At 34.3% G+C, this 19,760-nt stretch overlaps 1 protein-coding gene across 6 annotated transcripts; it reads right to left on the minus strand.

Moving 5' to 3' along the window:
• Positions 1–55: 55 nt before the first annotated feature.
• On the minus strand, positions 56–14,660 carry LOC109080777 (histone deacetylase 7-like). Of its 6 annotated transcripts, none has more exons than XM_042758523.1 (19): positions 14,453–14,660; positions 12,455–12,557; positions 12,047–12,113; positions 11,870–11,958; positions 11,606–11,716; positions 10,492–10,595; positions 9,238–9,331; positions 8,760–9,149; positions 7,676–7,812; positions 7,321–7,545; positions 7,174–7,229; positions 6,514–6,601; positions 3,562–3,681; positions 3,337–3,434; positions 3,023–3,141; positions 2,301–2,434; positions 2,140–2,224; positions 1,918–2,056; positions 56–1,713 (listed from the first exon to the last, which is right to left on the minus strand). In XM_042758523.1, exons 2-19 carry the CDS (start codon positions 12,555–12,557, stop codon positions 1,668–1,670), a joined length of 2,205 nt encoding a protein of 734 aa, XP_042614457.1. In that variant the 5' UTR covers positions 14,453–14,660; the 3' UTR covers positions 56–1,667. The 6 variants fall into 6 exon arrangements, with proteins under 6 accessions (XP_042614457.1, XP_042614456.1, XP_042614458.1 ...); XM_042758522.1 differs by having other exon boundaries at positions 8,670–9,149; positions 14,453–14,659; XM_042758524.1 differs by lacking the exon at positions 12,455–12,557 and having other exon boundaries at positions 8,670–9,149; positions 14,453–14,659.
• Between the last annotated feature and the right edge of the window lie 5,100 nt (positions 14,661–19,760).

Consider the following 19,760-nt stretch of genomic DNA (forward strand, 5'->3'; position numbering starts at 1 on the left):
CTACTTTCATGATCCTAAAGCTTAAGAAAACAACATCCAGCACACATTTGAAGAATTAAATGATTTTTGTAGCAATTTTTATTTCCCCACAAGACAAACATGGTTAGAGATTTTAAGATTTACCATCACATGTCTGTCACCTGTTATATGGCTGAGTGTTGGTAAGTATAAATTCATTCCGATAATACAGCATGCATTTGTCATATGTTAAGTTGAACTTTTTTATATTTACACACAAACATTATTATACTGTTAGAATGTATACAGATCCAGATTTTTGCTTTTACCTGACATTTCCGGCACTTTTTTGAGCATAGCGATTGTATTGTTATGAAATCAATTACTTTGTTTTTGTCAGTGACCCATTAATAAAATAACCTAACACATGCTTCTTGATTTCAAAACTATTAAAAAGTAAAAATACAGGTTTAATTTTGAGACATTTGAAGACAAATGAAATGAAAAGGATATTAAAAAACATCAATGTAAAAAGTAGAATATATGCAAATGCTGATGTCATGGTATTTCACAAAATATCTTTAAATGCATTTATAGACCAACTTGGTAATGAAAACAAAATATTCTCAGAAATGAATTACAGCCTAAGTGACATAATGCACAAAGTACTTGTACCCTTTTCTTTACGCTTGCTATATAAAGACTTGACATACAAGGAATCTATCAATATTAATAATGACAAAAATTTAGCTTGAACACAATGCAAAATGTCTCAAGTCTTGAACACAATGCAAAAAGTCTTGCTATATAAAGACTTGACATACAAGGACAGCTGCCTTACATATTCACTGAAGGAAATCTATCAATATTAATAATGACAAAAATTTAGCTTGAACACAATGCAAAATGTCTAATTTTTTCTTTTAAAATTTGTAATGATTGATGAATATAAAGTCCAATTAACAAAAGCTTTTATTATTAAATCATCAAGACCATTTTAAAGGTATCAAGGACTACTGATCATTTAAAAGATTTGAATGTAAAACTAACAGATGCCCAAAACTGGTCATTTATCATTCCACATTTAAACAGTAACAATTTAATAAACTACTCTTCAAACGTTTGGGGTTGGTGCAAATTTTCCATGTTTTTGAAAGAAGTCTCATGCACATCAAGGCTGCATTTAGCAAAAATACAAAAACAGTAATATTGTGAAATATTACAATTTTAAATAACTTTTCTATGAATATGTTTTTAAAAATGTAATTTATTCCTGTGATGGCAAAGCTACATTTTCAGCGGTCATTATGCAGATTTGGTGTTCAAGAAACAGTTGTCAATGCTGAAAACATGTTCTTTCATTCATTGATGAATAGAAAGTACGAAAGCAATGCATCCTTGCTGAATGATAAAAAAATGACTTAATTTAATTATATTTTCACTTCCTGTCTGCGTATCCTTATTTGACATTGCCCAGAGGCTTCATGAGCAAGCTATAATTGCAAAATCTTGTCATCAAACAAATGACTAAGCATTAAAATCAATCGCATGAGATTGACAGCCTAGTTCCTTAGGATTGTCTCCTTTCTCACACAAGACTGCAGCCACCATAGTAATGTCATAGTAGCTTCAGTCTGTTACCAGCCCTGGATGTCCGACTTCTGCTTGGAGAGGATTAAAGTCTTTCAAAAAAACAGACAGACTGGCTTCTACATCGATTCAGCTTCATCATGCTCCATTGGCTCACTTAGGAAACTATAGAGCAAAGAACATCAATATCAATAGTCATGTCAGTCCATATCTAGCCGCGTTAGTCCGTCAATATGCTAATACTGAAATATATTAGCATACTGATGCAACAGTGCCAACCCACATTTCTGCAATGTTTCTTAAAACGTTAGGAGCCATGAAAAAAATGAAGAGATAAATGGAATTTTTAACTCTACACTGTCATCTTACCAGCTACTTCTTGGAGCAGTCATATGGAGGCCATCCAGGACTAAAGCAGCTTCCCTGCCTGCTGAGTATCTCCTCTCCGCATTCACGTAGGACAGAGACACAGTGTCTACCATAGACCTCACTGAATGCCAGTACCTGCCTGAGAGAGAGAGAGAGATTTATGAAAAGATCAAAAAGACCACAGAAAATAGACATGAACAATGCCAACAGAACGATTCTCACTCTGAACATGTAGAACTGTCTTCAGAGACTCGACTGCATTGACACAGGGTTCTCTCACTAATTCCTTCTCATCTAAAGGCTCAGGCTGTAAAAACACTCAAACATTCAAACAATACTCAAGGTGCTGAAGTGTGCATGTAGGCATCTGTAAACACACACACCTCATTTCCCACGAGAGCACTGACACAGGCTTGCAACGCATCGCAGAGGGTTATGAGGTTATGACCTCCCTCTAACACCATCATCACTCGACCTTCAGCCAACTCCATTAATTTCCGGGTCAAGAATCCAAAACCTGAGACATACCATGTAAAATAAAAACCATGTGAAAACTTCAAATGATTATTTGCATATCTGGTCAGTGACACACGTCATACTGACACAAATGGCATTCAATCACAGAACATCCTGGAGGCATTATAGTGACTCTTGATTTAACAGTTCATGATAGCTGGCTAAATCATAACTATAATATGGCCATGACTTTTGAATCCAATCAAAATTGCCAAGTCATTATAAGCGCTTCTGCTTTCCATCTGAAGTATTTTAAGGACTTTTCTAAGGGGAAACCCTACAGAGCAAGAAAAATGCAGAAACAACAGAAACACCCTCAGGCTCAGATAATATAATTAAATGCTCTTGCAAAACAGTTTAAGTTAGTTAATGAGCCAAGAGAAATGTTGATTATAAATAAAATAATATTTTATTCAATACTAAAAATTATCAACAAAAAATACATTTTTAAAATGCATTTTTACCCAGTATTTATTTGTATGTGCTATTTATCTTCATGCTTATTGAATATGAATAACATTTCTTAAAATATTGTAGATTACATGAAAACTGTAGACACTCTGTCACAGTTTGTATTTCTAATACATACATTCTGCTGAGACTCTATATCCACCCAGATCCTCTGGATGGCCCTCTGTAGCATCAAAACCAGCTGAAACCAGGACCACATCTGGGGAAAACTCATGAGCAATTGGCATAACAACCGTTCTATAAAGAGAGACAGAATATTTAGCTATTTAGTTCATGTAGAGTTAACAGTGGCACCAGACAGAATTGAAAACAGGTTGCCTCAATGGCATGAGAGTGTGTAAATGATAAATTAATTTTTATTTTGTGTGAATGATCCCTTTAACGTGAGACTAAAATGACACTAAACATACTAAAAGTACATCAGAATAGTACCTGAATGCAGCTAGGTATTCTGCATCTTCCATTGGAGGACTCAGGCCTCCTGACCACGCCACATTTACATTAAAGCCTTCCCCTCCATCAGATCCTACCTGCAACACATACATATAGCTTCAGTTTACATACAGACATAGTAATTTTACACTTAAAGAATGCACAGTCATGCTCAAATCTCAAACACGCTCACTAGTTTCATAAAGGGATGTACACATAACTAACCCTGGTGGGTTGTCCACTTCCACGGAAGAAAGAACCATTGTCAGAGCGATGCAGGGATATATAGAGGACACTAGGATCTGTGTAGAATATCTCCTCAGTTCCATAACCATGATGAACATCCTAATAAAAGTGCAGAGTGCAATGATTAGTGATGAAAAAAAAACACACAAACCTTTTGGAAACATTATTAATTTAATACAAATAGGGAAAAAAAATGTTTAAGGTGAAATGTTTAATGTTTGTGCCGGAAGCTTCCACAGCACAAACAGATTACAGTGACCAGACAGATAGTAAAAATAGAATAAGTAAATAGGAAATAATAATATATAACAAATATAAAAAAATATATATATAATATACATAAAATATACAATAGATGGTATTTGTGTGTACAGGTATATGTACAAATACAAGGAAATGTGAATAAGAAGTATGGGGTGTTAAATGAACAAATGTATAAATAGTGTTGTGTATTACACGTTTATTGCCAAGTTCGTGAGATGGACTGTCTGAGGGAAGAAACTGTTCTTATGCCTTGCTGTGCTGGTGCTCAGTGCTCTGTAGCACCAATCAGATGGCAACAGTTCAAAGAGGAAGTGTGCTGGATGTGAGGGGTCCAGAATGATTTTGCCAGCCCTTTTACTCAGTCTGGATGAGCGCAGTTCTTGGAGAGTGGGGAGGGTTGTGCCAGTGATTCGCTCAGCAGTCCGGACTATTCGTTGCAATCTTCTAAGGTCTGATTTGGTAGCTGAGCTGAACCAGACTATTACTGAAGTGCAGAGGACGGACTCCAGAGAAGGAACTTCCTCAGCTGGTAAAGGAAGTACAAATTCTGCCGGGCCTTTTTGACAATGTTATAACTGCACCATACAGCCAGCTCTTCAAAATTTCCTGTCTGTAAGCAGACTTGTCACCGTCATATATGGGGCCGATAAGTGTGGTGTCGTCTGCAAACTTCAAGTTTGACAGAAGGGTCTTTAGAGATGCAATCATTGGTGCATAGTGAGAAAAGCAAAGGGGAGAGAACACATCCCTGAGGGGCACCAGTGCTGATGGTGCGGGTGCTGGATGAGGTTCCTGTCTCTCAGGAAGCTGGTGATCCACTGACTGATGGAGGTGGGCACAGAGAGATGGGTTAATTTGGACAGGAGGAGGTTTGGGATGATAGTGCTGAAGGCCGAGCTGAAGTCCACGAACAAGATCCTCACATAAGTTCCTGGTCTGTTCAGATGTTGCAAGATGTACTGCAGTCCCATACTGACTGCATAATCCACATACCTGTTTGCTCAGTAGGCAAACTGCAGGGGGCCCAGTAAGGGTCCAGTGATGTCCTTTAGGTGGGCAGGACCAGTCTTTCAAATGACTTCATGACCACAGAATGTTGAAGCAACAGGTCTGTAGCCATTCAGTCCTGTGACTTTGGGTTTCTTTGGGATGGGGATGATGGTGGAGGGTCCAAAGCAGGAAGGGACTTCGCACAGCTCCAGTGATCTGTTAAAGATCTGTGTGAAGATAAGGGCCAGCTGGTCAGCACAAGATTTTAGATAGGCTGGTGTAACGCCGTCTGGGCAGTGTTGCCAAGAAAAATAAACAACCACAGCTTCAAAAACAAGCCCAAAACAAGCCCAGTATTATTATATTATTTATTATAATCAATATTATTTATTATAAATAAATAAGCTTGCAGCATAATAAACTGAAACCACTCTGAGTCTGAAGAGAAAAAACGGAAGTTATTTTACAAATATCATCAAACTGTAACAAAGCGGGAGTGCACACACTACCCTTCGATCTCCTGCGAACAGAATAGTTTTGGAGATGTAAAAGGAGAATACGTCAAGAGCACTAAGGGGGAGCTTTAATATAGCCACATATTTATAATAAAATAAACTCGAACCACATGTATCCACTATTAGTATTGCTGCTTGTTTATTAATTAATTTAATGATTATAAAAAGATTTTACAAATTGAATTAGGTCCCTTTCCTCCTCTGCACCATTCACCTGCTCCCATGTTTTCTCTCCATCTCTGTCCATCTCTGTTGGTGGCGTTGTATGTCTATTTACATCTATTAACCATCATCTCTTGGATTACAGTGTCACATGTCTGCATGTTAAACGTGATGTGCGATGACGAATCACGCTACAGCACTTTTATTATTGCACTGATTGGCTATTAGCTGTGAGCAGACAGTGTAAATAATATACTGGAGAAAACTGCAACCATAAATGTAAAGAAACAAAGTTGCTTGTCAGGTTTTCCTAACAAGCGACCATATTTTTTAAAATAAGCTCAAAAAAATGCTGCTTGTGATTTTTTAATAAGAATTAATTAATTTTTTTAATATTAATAATAATAATAATAATAATAATAATAATAATAATAATAATAAAATAGCCCTAAGTTGGGTAAAATACACAGACTTTGCAACTCTGCATCTGGGCCTGGTGCTTTTCTTGTCTTCTGTTTCCGAAAGACCTGACGCAAATCCCTTTCACAGACCAGAAGTGCAGGAGTGGGGGGTAGCTGGAGGTGTTAATAGATCCAAGAAGAGAAGGTCAGAATGGGTGTGGGGTGTGAGACAGGGCTTTTCAAACCTGCAATAGAACTCATTCAAATCATTGGTCAGTTGTTGATACAACACAGTGCTGGGGGATGCTGTCTTGTAATTGATGTCTTTCAGTCCTCTCCACACTGATGCAGGGTCACTGGCTGGTTTCTCAGCTTTTCGGAGCAGTTTCTCTTAGCCACTCTGATCTCCTTTGTTTATACAAGATTCTGTCCCCACTCTGTATAAATTCTATTTATCCCTACTCCATATAAATTTTAACTTAAAAAAGTTAATGGGCATATTATGGTCAATACCCTTTATCAGTATTTGCAAATGTGTGCAAGTGATGAAATATATCTAAGGCAAATATTGTATGTACGTGTGTGTGTGTGTGTCTTACCCAATCTACTATAAGGATCTTTTTAATGTTTGATCGCTCCTGAAGCTGTTTAGCAGCAATGGCCACAGAATTAAAGATACCGAAACCACTGTAAGAGAAAAAAATAAATAAAAAAAATTAGCAATACACAGCATTATTTACCTGCATACAGTACCATTGAAAAGTTTGGGTTTTGTAAGCTGTTTTTTATGTTTTTCAAAGAAGCCTCTTTTGCTCACCAAGGCTGCAATAATTGGATAATACAGAAAAACAATATTGTGAAATAATATTACAATTTTTTTATAATGGTTCTATTGTAATATATTTTTTAAATGTAATTTATTCCTGTGATTTCAAAGCTGAATTTTCAGCAGCCATCACTCCAGTCTTTAAAGTCACATGATCCTTCAGAAATCATGTTATGCTGATTTGGAGCTTAAAAAGCATTTATTTATTTTTTTAATCAAGTTGAAATTGGTTGTTCTGCTTAATATACAATAGAATAGAATAAAATAAAATATAATATAATTTTTTTTTAAATTGTAAAATCTTTACTGTCACTTTTGACCAATTTAATACGTCTTTGTGGAATGAATGCATACATTGTTGAAAATCCTGTTATGAATGCCATTTTATGTTGGATCGAAAAACATGTCTGCAGTTGTATCAAGTGAAACTCACAATGTTTGAGAATGTGATACATGGTGTCCTGGAGGTGTGACTACAGCAAACCCATTCTGAGGATGAGTCAGAAAAAGGAGTAAGAATCTGAATTGGTCAAATCTCTGTGGTTATAGGAGAAAGAATTGTGGACTATGGGAATCTCACCCTTAGCTCTCCTTCAGCCACACGGAAAGCCAGCTCAATCACACTGCCCACTGACATCTTCATTATTGCTGCACTGCTGGAACTATTCAATACTGTATCAAAATATGTTTGACTTCGATATGGTATGGAAGATGAACTTTCTGAGAACCCAGAGTATGAACAAAGAAGCTGTTCTGAATGGACTGACAGTAGTTCCTCAAACGTGGCTGGCCTGCCTTTAACCCACTAAGAGACAAGCACACATACACACACACACACACACACACACACACACACACACACACACACACTTGGAAGTAAATTCTCACCACTGCAATAATATTTATAGCTTTATGAGCTGTTCAGCATTGTTTACCTTACACTGACTCTTGAGGCCACAGTGCTGCAATCTTGACCAGATACTCGCAATTCTGCCAGTATACCCAGTATTACAGCTGGTCACATCTCCACAGTTACACTCATGTTGCAGCATCTTATAATCCAACACCAAACCTACACACACAAATATACTTTAAAATAAACAGAAATATATATTAGGGCTGCAGAGTTACCGTGATAATATAAAAGTTAATATTGTGTCATATTTTAGACACAATACTGTGTGTTTTTGCTCAATTTTTCAAATGAAAATATTAGGTATAAAGCCACAGCAGAACATAATATTATTTTCTAAAACTACTTTTTGATGCTATTTTTAAGTTTTTTTTATTGAACTCAATAATGACTTTAAATTATGTTTTGGGGGTAATTTCTCAGTCACTACAGCCACATTGTATAATTATATATATATATATATATATATATATATATATATATATATATATATATATATATATATATATATATATAGTGCAATTAATTAAATTGTAGTAGACACCCCAACCAAATGGCAATATTGTATCTAAACTTTATGTTCCTCAATATCATTATTTTTTATTTTTTTTACTTTTTTTAAGAAAAGATAACATTACACTTTCACTGCTGGTCTGAAAAACTGCACTTTGACTTTTCTTGTGATATTCCTTAAATATAAATATGAACAGTGGAGCCCAAAGCTCTAAGACCACTAGTGAAAAAGGTTCTCAAACACTGAAAAAACAATAATTGAGCTTCATGAAGTTTGTGTAAATAAATCCCAATGGTGATGTTATCCAGCATGATGTGAGAATGATACAAATCTTGTGCTTCAATGGAAGCTAGAACATCCAACCAGAGAGCTCATTAACACAAACTGACTTATTTGATTAGTGACTTAGAAATTGTGCAGAAACATTTAATAATTTTTTACATTTTTTAACACTCAAAAGCATTATGGCTATACTTTGTTGTGACACCCTCATTCCTCGTACCTGTGGTATAGTTTTGTTTTCTCCTGACATCCAGGGCTAGAGGTGAGGAAAAATGTCTTCTGTTAAAGGTGTCTGGAGTGGAATGCTCACGTGCAAGGTTCCGGTGATACACTCTGTGTTGTTCATCACAGCATTCACTGTTGTGCAGTACTCCCCGATGATTACTGAGACACTTTTCATGCAGCGATTGGGACCGCATGTGTAAGTCCTTTCTTGCTCTCCCTCTGTCTCTTCTCAGCACTACAGAAGACGTGGGCCGCACCATGCGAAAAGGGACCTTACAATGAGCCTGTGCACAAGAGCACTGTGTGTTTGCTTGCAAATGAGCATTTGTCTCAGTGTGCTGCTGTAATGTCTCCTGTGGCCATTGCTGTTGGTGTGTAATCGTAACAGTCTGAGTGTGGATGTGCTGGATAAAAGAAGGTGCCGACTGGGATCTGCTCAAAGGCCTATGAGACATCACTGTCCACTGCCAAGGAGCTGTGAAAGACAAAATTAAATAGCAAATTACGCTTTTTTTGTCATTTACACAATTTTTTTGGTTTCAAGATTAGTTAATGTGTGTTACCTGCGACAACAGGTGGAGGCAAGGTAAATACGGGCTGTGCATTTCTATTCCAGAGCATGGGGTTCTGAATGCCGATGTGTAGAGGAGATTCATCCTGAAGAAAAGTAGATTAATGTCGCTGCAATCAGGAATGAGCAAGGTACAGGTTGAACGTAGCATTAAAACAATTTTTAAACAACTGCAATGGACCCTTTTCACATTTGCATGTTTGGAACATGGAAATAAACTGTAGTACAGTAAATTGTTGGAGCATAGCAAATATTTGTTTTGCATTCCCATTTATTCAAATACCAAATATATATATATACATATACATATATATATACATATACATATACATATACATATATATATATATATATATATATACATATACATATACATATATACATATACATATATATATATATATATACATATACATATACATATATATATATACATACATATATATACATATATATACATATATATATATATATATATATATATATATATATATATATATATATATATATATATATATTTCCACAACTTTGAAAAAAGAGATGGATTACATCGGTCAGAAGAGAGAATGCCTTCAGCAGCTGCATTAGCAACATTGTATGTTGACTAGTTTTATGAATTAATGACAGGGTAATAAAATAAAAAATATTGCGTTATAAAAGTATATTAAATAATCTGAATAAAAATAAAAGTAAATAATAATCTTAAAATGCATGCCTTTTCAACCATTTTATAGTTTACAATTATTTAATTATATATTTGAAAAAATCAATTAAAACTTAAAATTCTGAAAATACACAAAAAATCTTATTTTTTCCCCGACAAACATACAGTCTTGAATCTTATAGTCACAAAATCCTATCAAATAAAAAAAAAAATAATAATAAAAATTTATATTTAAATTAAAATTAAAATGTATGCATTTAGCAAATATTATGTTGGACAGTGAGGGGCTTTTGAATCAAAACAATTGAGAACCACTAATGATTAAACAAAGTATTGATTTAAAAAAAAAAAAAAAAATACTAAGCAATCACAATACTCATCCATCCTATAATAACTGACAAAAAACAAGCAAAAAAAAAAACTTTAATTAGTTACTTTAATTACACAATCACAACGTCAGCTTTGTAAAAAGGAAGAAAATTAACTACAAAAAAGAAAATTATGCCTGGACCCCTACACCATCTTTTACTCATATGAGAAAACACATATAAAAAGAGAGACAGAGAGAAACCAGTTACAGACCTCGTGTGACGCTGATGTGCTATAGGTCTGTGGCTCTTGACGGCTCATCTGTTTATCTGGTAATGAACTTCCTATGGATACTGAAGTAGAACTGGAAGACCCCCCTACAAAATATACATACCTGGGCTGAGTTTCCCAAAAGCTTCGTAAGCCTAAGAAGTTCGTAAAAACGATCGTACGACTGATCTTAATATTACGGTCTGTTAATATTAACGTCTCTATATTATATACTGTAGTGGTACTATTATATATATATATATATTATATATATATATATATATATATATATATATATATATATATATATATATATATAATATATATTTATATATATATATATATATATATATATATATATATGTATGTATAAATGTATATATATATATATATATATATATATGTATATTGTATATATATATATATATATATATATATGTATATATGTATTTATATATATGTATATATATATATATATATATATATATATATATATATATATATGTGTATATATATATATATATATATATATCTATATATATATATATATATATATATATATATGTATATATATGTATATATGTATATATACATATATATAAATACATATATACATATATATATATATATATATATATATATATGTATATGTAGTATATATATAATATATATATATATATATATATGTATATAAAGTATATTATTATGTTAATTATAATAATATTGTATTATAGTTATTATTTGCGAGTTTTCTAGAACGCAGCATTAGGTTTACATTTCAATAAACGAGCGTGTAGTAGGCTACTACAATTACGAGCCATTCTATAAGATGACATTTCAGCACTTGGCAAACGGATAGCGACTCCTAAGTAGCACTTAAAGCACAGCTACGTGCGATTGTGTTAAGTGCATTTTTGGGAAACGCACGTGAAACAACAACGAACGATCGTAAAATGACTCGTAGAAAACGAGTAAGAGCAATCGTTATCGAGAAACCCGGCCCAGGTCACTACAGTGTCTTAAAGATGATGGAACAAACTTTCAACCCAATTCGTAGTAAATAATTGTATAATATCTTTCCTTTATTTAATTTTACAAGTGTTAAGTTCTTATATACCCATAGAGTCAAATGCTCTGACAGCAGGGGGCGCAGTGGTTTTACGCTGCAGTGGGTTCTGTCTTCCTGATGCAATTCTCTTTGGTCGCAGCTTCAGAATTGGCTCTGAGGCTTCTCACAAGCATGCACAAACACAAATATACTTAAAGTATAAATATGTGAAGACCACCATTGATTAAATAATGTAAAAGTTCTCCGATTTCTACTCATTTCACTTGTGTATGCGTACAAGCTCACATTAGTGCGAACGTGTAGATTTGTCACCTGTTCTTCTTAATGGATTGTCCTCCTCAAAATAATGAGATTCAGGTATGTTGGATGCACAAACTTTGGTGGGATCCTGACCTGATTTCCTGAACAACAGAAAATATAAATGACTCCAACACCACAATTAAAATGCAACCTTAGATCCAAGTTTTAGCATTTTTTATTGTTTCTAACCTGTGTTTATTGCGAATATGCTGATTTAGCTTTCGTTTCACCCAGTCACTGGCACTTGCACCTGCACCTGCCAGTCACAACAATTATCCATCAAACCAGTCCAGACGGAGTTTTTAGAAACACCATATGAAATAACAGAATACAAGAGGGTCAGAAATTAACCAAGGCTTGGTGAAAAATGGGTTCAGACATTATAGTGAGAATTTCAGTTACAATTTAATTAGTTTTTGAGATAAATGGATATATATATACACACACACACACACACATCACCCCTTAATTAAAAAAAAAAAGTTTTGAAAATTTGAAAATATTCAAATTTGAAAAAAAATTGAAAATTTTTGACACTGGTATACAATAAATGAACGTTTGTTTAAAAAAAAAAAAACATGAGAGTAATGAGAGTACTCTGTTCACTCTTCTTTATATTCAAAGGCTGTTTAAATGGCTGTTTTCCCTCTTGTGTGCTCTCCCTCCCTCTCTCCTGCTTCCTGTGCTGAAGTTCAGACATCTGCATAATGAGGATGAGATAAAATGTCAGTTCTGAAACTGTAATGTATATAAATGGTTCCAGAACAGGCTAGCAGAGCGTTCCGGAATTACACTGCAGTATGCAAGCTAACACCAGTGTGGGTCTTTGTGGATACCCATATCGTATTTGAAATTTTAAATAAAGTTTGAGATTCAGATGCTACGACTGGATTATTATCAGTGGCACTGTCTGGATGTCAAGAATGCCAAATGTATTTGACTTAAGTTACAAATAAACAACGATATTTCTCACTTAATGAAACTAATTATAATATGACAAGTAATATATTGTTTGATTGTACCTTTAATCCGTTAATTTGCAATCATGTTAGCGCATGTTAAATGACAGAACTGGTGTCATCTTGACCAGCAGATATAGTACAACATTTACACAACGATTATTTTCACCATAATGTCTAAAAAATTAATTAATTAAAAAAAGAAAAAAGGAGAGTACTTTTTGAATGTAACACACACAGAGATTATCCTACCTTTTGTGTATTCAACATTTTTATAACTTATTTGCTGTGTTAAAATAAAATCCTTCATTTTTTCTATCTTTTTGAATTAGGAGTTGAAGATTGTGATATCACTTTGATTTCAAACAGACAACAGTGCACATATACAAAAAAATGGCCAAAATGTATTTACTAAAATTAACTTCAAATATATATAAATCTATTTTGTTAAAGCATTTAACATATTGCCCTCCATTGAAAATATAATACATTCACATGTAACATTTAAACCAAAAACAAATAAATAAATAAAACTTTTTGTTGTCTATAACATGTGAATATATTACACATTTGAATAAAAATATGTAGTGAATAATGCCTAAATGTAGGCTCCTGTGAGAATGTAAATTTATTTTCTTGACACTGAAATACATATTGAAATAAATGATGGTATATGAAGGTTAAAAGTAAATATATTTTCAATTTCAAAATATATTTCATTGAGCTTCAGTATTTACAATATTTTTTGCCATATTGGATTCCTCCCTTGAGAGTTTAGCAATGCAGGGCTTATTTATATTCCAATAAAAAAAAACAATATAGTTAAAAATAGTTCACAAAATTTCCCCTAAAATGAGATGTTAAATTGGTTTTCAGTTTCTGTACTGGCATCCTCTGTGTGTATATATATATATATATATATATATATATATATATATATTTCGTTGTATGCTATCGCAGAAACCATGCTGCACTCAATCTGGGCTGGATCACTAACCTCCAGCTGACAAGGAAGTGCTCTATTAAAACGAATAGAGTGAAACCCATCCACTTCCTGAAGCTAAAATTAGATTTTGTTTGTTTGATTTATGGGAGATTTATGTAAGTTTAGTATGCTATTCTCATCCTACAATTTGCCTGAACTATATTTGGTTTAAATGGCTCTTGGGAAACATTTCAATCAAAATCATTCCAAAGCAGAACTAACTGATTTTCCCAAAGCAGAAAAGCATCAAAGGACAGAAAGGTCTAACTTCCAAAAGTTCTGGAGCTTAAACAATTTTATTTATCCATCCTTTACGACTGAATGAATAAAACCAATTGAAAGACTAAAAAGTGTAAAACTCACACTTTTAGTCTTTCAAACATTTGTGAAGTCACGCTATACACACAAATAGCAGGTTAGGTGACTGACGTGTTTATAGATACATTTTTGTTTGTCATGATGAAAGACTAGTAAACCAAAAAAACTTTCACAAAAAGACTCAAAGTCTCTATTTTTAAACTGACCAATATTTAAATCCAATAAGGATTGCTACATTACACAGTAAACATTATGTGGCATTTCGTGCAAAATTTCAAAACACATGGTAACCGAACAAAGCAAATAATGTTTAAACACACGAGAATTTCTTACCTGTCATGTCTGCATAGCTTTTCTATCTCTCATATGTTTCCAGGCATCAAATTCTCATCTGAAAAAGACAGATAACATGGCATTTGCACTCTCTGGCTGTCCACATTACACAATGAAAAGCAGAACTACACAAATCTAGATTCAAAGCACTTGCATATAACACCAGCCCTGCACTAAAGCGAACTCCAAAGGTGTGATTTTGCTGAGTGACATCTAGCTACACTTAAGTTCGCACTGCCCTCCCTGAAGCCCCTCCTGCTGAGCTTCCTCTCTTCTCACTACATCAAACTACACAACAGTGGTTTGCTTCTGTCTACTAACAAACTTATCAATGATTTTGTTTGAAATCCCTAAGTTGTGCATGCAGATGATGGATATCCTCATTTTGCAATAGCCGGCTTGCATAATGGTTTGCTACCAGAGTCACATAAAAGAAGAGTGTATTTGATAGATAAGGAACGCAGTGCACACATTATTCTCTGGTACCGCACTTACCATTTGATGCACATTAAAAGGTTATTCTGGGATGGAGAGTTAAGTCGAACGGTATAAAAGTGAGAAAAATAAGTGGGAAACCCCTACTTTTTACAATATCACTAAATGTAAGATGAGTAACAATTGTAATAAGGATTGGCTGTACATTTCCGGTGGATGGTCTGCACGATCAAGCATCAACACAAACATGTTAGTTTCGCTATGCAAATAAGGACATCTCATGGATGCAATGGTTTATATTTAGCCGTGATGACATTTGCTAAACTTAAGCCTCAACCTCACCTCTAACCCACACAAGCCAATTGGTGTGTGGGTTTTAGATTTAATGCAAAACATAATTTGGCTGATTCATGAACTTCTCATTCAGTGAGGACCAATGTTGGGGGTAACACATTACAAGTATCATGAGTTATAATCAGATGACTTTTTTCAAGTAACTAGTAACGCAATACTTTTTAATTTACAAGGAAATATCTGAGTTACTTTTTTAATTAGGTAACACCAATTACTTTGTTTTCCCGTGTACTGACTGAGAGCTCTCCAGTCCTCATGTTGAGAGAAATCGGGAGCAAGTGCAGAGGTGTTGTGTGCGCTGTTTGAACATGATGTTACTGTAGTTCTAGACTTAATGTGAACATGCATTTACTCATCACACTTGCACAAAAACAGCTTCTGTGTTCCTCAAAATGAATAAAAACAGTGAAATGCAAACTTAGAATTTGATGCAGACCTGTAATAATTAAATATGTTAGTTAACACAAATATAAATTAAAAAATAGGTAATACTTCTGTTTAAAAATCTCTTTGTCTTTTTCTCCTTGGTTTTAAAACACCAAAGTTTAATTGTGTGTATGCATGAAATCTTCTTTTAGCCTTTCTAGCATTTATAAATGACTCATTCTCTGTTTTCTCTCCATCTCTGAGCAGGTTAACAGGTTGATATATGCACCAATTCACAAGTAATTTAGTAGAAGTCAGTGGTTCTGTGATATTTTTTTTATCTCTCCATGATCAGTTGTCACCGCTGCACTTGCACAGGCATCAAATTAATGATAAAATTGCTATTGATATAATCAAACTATTTGTTATTTAATTTGCATGATGATATTAAATGGCCCTTATTTGTACACTGGAGCTCAACATGCATATAGTGTTTCTGTGTGAATGTAATCAGTTACATCAGTTGTGTTTGGTTTTGCACCTGCTTTACCGCTTTAAAGGAAATTTCACTGAGACTTCACCCTTCAATGAGACTTTCTCATTCTCTGTTTGTGCTCTCCATCCAGGTTTGTCTCTGCAGATACCTGGGCCCTTTGCTGAGACAGCAGTGAGGACAATGTGGTTTTACTCAGAAACAAGCACGAGTAGGCCACCCCATATACGAACCACTCCAGGCAAGTTGCACATCCACCTGCAAATGCATCCCCAAACTCACTTACAAAATGAGCAGAGCTCATGGGTGCCCTTCATCTTCTGAATATAAGAAAACTATTTTTTATGCTGTTCCAGTAAATACCCCTGCTGACCTCACCGCATTCCTTTCCATTTGCCCAAGTCTGTATATCTGTGTCGGTGTTTGTGTGTAAATGACATTTCACTGACACAATGACATTCTGAGCACGAGCCAGACTGAGGAGACATGATGCAGCGGGGGGTTTTCACTATTCCTAATCATAGAGGCCTTTACTTCAAGTAGCACTTTTTCAGTTGTTTCAAGAAATACTATCAATAGATGTTCCAAATTCTACTCATTACAAAAGAATAGAATGCAGATTGTGTTTTTATGCAAACACCTGGTTTGGGATGCTAATAATAAAACTAACAAAATTCTCAGTAGACAGTATGTTGATGTTCACCGGGAAACTCATATCAGCTAGGGCACACTTCCAAGGCAACAAGCCACAGTTTTAACACCCAGACAGAAATAGAGAGGGGACAGGAACTGAAAAGACAACCATTAACTTTTCAGCTTTCACACAAGTTTATCTAAAATACGTGCAGCACCCCACCCTGATTTCAACCCATGTTTACACACACACAAACACACACACACACACACACACACACACACACACACACACACACACACACACACACACACACACACAAACACTACCCTTTTAGGTCAGCTTGCCCAAAACTCATTCTATTCTGTGAATTTTAGGGGATCAACATTTCTCAATATATTTGTGGTAAACCTGTAAACAACACAAAAAAATATTTCTTTCAATAAACTCCTAATTTGCTGCTTATTAATATTTAGTAAGGTAGTTATGTTTAGGTATGGGGTAGGATTAAGGGATCTAAAATACTGTCATGAAGAATAAAGCATTGATATGTGCTTTCTAAGTACTAATAAACAGCCAATATGCTAGTTATATGCATGCTAATAAGCAATATATTTAATAGTGAGTAGTGTTCCCTAACCTAAAGTGTTACCGTTAGTTTCAATTATGTAATGGTAGATTTTAAATGAACTGTTTTCCAAAAAGATGGCTTTTTAAAACTTTACTTCACATTTGATATTTCAAAACAATATTCTTGAGTATTCTTCTCAAATCAATGTCAGTAAACAACAGGTTCTCACTATAGGGTTTTTTTTTTTTTTTTACTATGTTGTTACTAAAGTCAGTAAATAAACTTTTTTCCTAGGCAGTAACAGTGAAAGGTTTAAATAGCTTTGTTGTCGAGAAAACTTTAATATAATAGTCTATAAAGAAACTTACTATAATAATCGATACCCAGAATCAATTTATTATTTATAAAGTTCAACATAAGACATGACTTCATTGAATGTCTCATCTGTAATTTAGTTACTTTTTTAATGTAATTTTCTAGATTTATGTAGGATTTGCTTCAAAGGTCAAATGCAGCGGTCATTCTCATGCAAGTTTATGAAAGCATTAGGAGACACCAATGTTGGGAGAACTATTTTAAAGACTCTCAAAGGTCTTATTTAAAATGCTGATGATACAGGGCCTCATGTGCGAAAACTCAAGCAAGGCCTGGAGAGATATAAAAAAGGCCCGTCTCTGATTTTGGAGACTGTTTGAAGTAAGCTATCTGAGGTGAAATCTAACACTCATCATAGCTTCACTAACCTCGGCTCAGTCTCCCCTTCCTTCTCCTCCTGGGTTCGAAGTAATGACCGGCCATCTACTCTGTGGCACTAGGCACCTCTTATCTTCTGTTCCCTGCAAGGCAAGGAAAATCAACCTACACTCTGCTAATGAACGTCTTGTGAATGTGTGCCCTGAAAAAACTTTTTTCTCTACTCATTCTCTCTCTCACACACACACACCACAATGAGTTGAAAGTACTCTTGCAGCTGTTGTTGGATCAGTAGTTGCTCTCAGATCTATTTTCCTCAATATGACAACTTGAAGACAATTATTTAAATGTCTACTTCCATACTATTTAGTCTAAAAACAGTACACACAATGAATAGTTTGGCTGAATTCACAGTATTCCAAAAACAGTAGGCTACCTTCCGTAGGCTACTATCCCATGAAGCCACGGGGAGGAGTTGTTGAGGGCAGTGAAGAGAAGCAGCGCTGGTAGGTTCTGTGACAATAACAACACAGCAGCTTAAGTGCATCCAGTAGCGACCACCAATGACTGTTAAAATGCATTTGATGTCTTATTCATTCAATCAAGAGATTCGTTCATGCATGTATTTAAATTGTTTTTTTTTTGCATATTTATATTTTTAATAGGATCATTTATAACATTTTAGACTCATTTATAACAATAAACAAAATAGTTTGTAAGAAACCTAAGTGAATTAGCCTATATATTATTTTGTTTTTGTCTAATGTTTTGTTTTCAGAATCGTGGGAGAACCGTGATCTCTATTCTAAAAATCTACTATCCAAAGCTTAATAAATAATATCTGGCATCTAACTAATAGCCTACTATTATTACTGTTTCTAATAGCCTATTAAAATGTTGACTAGGATGTAAAATGTACAATCTTACAGACTTAATGTAGTAGTACAAGAACAAGGATTTGGTACATTTATAATGCATTATAACGCCGCTTCTCATCCAGTGTGCGAAACTTCTGCAACCAGTTGAGAAGTAAAAAAGTAACATAGCTTAGCACACAGCTGATACTCTTCAAGACAGTATCAGTCTATCCCACTGGCCGACTGCCTAAGTGTGTGTAGAACATCTCCATCTAATGACCATAACATGAAATGCAAGTGAGCATTTCATTTTAGTAGCCTATGGACGTGGACTCGACTGTCTTACCCTCATATCTATGCTGCACACAAAAATGTTTATAGGCCTATAGTGTATATTTTTGCCAGATGTGTGTACTATACACGTTTTAAAACTGAAATGAATCTCTCATAACCTATTGTGAATCTCAGGCATCCATATTTTATTATATGAGTAAGCATACATCATATTTAGATAGATTAATGCATGGTTTGGTATAATGTTATAAATGACCATTCTAACACTCAACAATATAGAGTACGGGTTGAGCAATTGCATTATTTTTCTCAATGTGTCCTGTAATTATCAATAATCATATAGAAACAGTGGGTATAGAAAAGAATCACCCCCCTTTAAAATAATCTCAATTATGTTTTTTTTTTTTTCTGACATGTTGGTGTTATATCTTTCTCTTAGATGTTACAAGTTGCTTCTGGATAAAACAAAAGCTGTGTCCGTCTTCATTTCAGGCTGCAAAGCAACAAAATGTTATTATTTTAAAGGGGGGTGATTCTTTTCTATACCCACTGTAGGTATTATACATTTTGAGAAAGTGGAAAACTTTAAATTATATATATATATATACCTT

Source organism: Cyprinus carpio, chromosome A6 (genome assembly GCF_018340385.1).
Source record: "Cyprinus carpio isolate SPL01 chromosome A6, ASM1834038v1, whole genome shotgun sequence".
Taxonomy (NCBI): domain Eukaryota; kingdom Metazoa; phylum Chordata; class Actinopteri; order Cypriniformes; family Cyprinidae; genus Cyprinus; species Cyprinus carpio.

Excerpts from the sequence above, each read along its gene's own strand:
- LOC109080777 (XM_042758522.1), bottom strand. The coding sequence starts at position 12,557 with ATGTCTGAACTTCAGCACAGGAAGCAGGAGAGAGGGAGGGAGAGCACA. Across the intron at positions 2,225-2,300 it reads GTGCTCTCGTGGGAAATGAG|CCTGAGCCTTTAGATGAGAA; the intron begins GTGTGTGTGTTT and ends GTGTTTTTACAG. Across the intron at positions 2,057-2,139 it reads GACAGTTCTACATGTTCAGA|GCAGGTACTGGCATTCAGTG; the intron begins GTGAGAATCGTT and ends TCTCTCTCTCAG.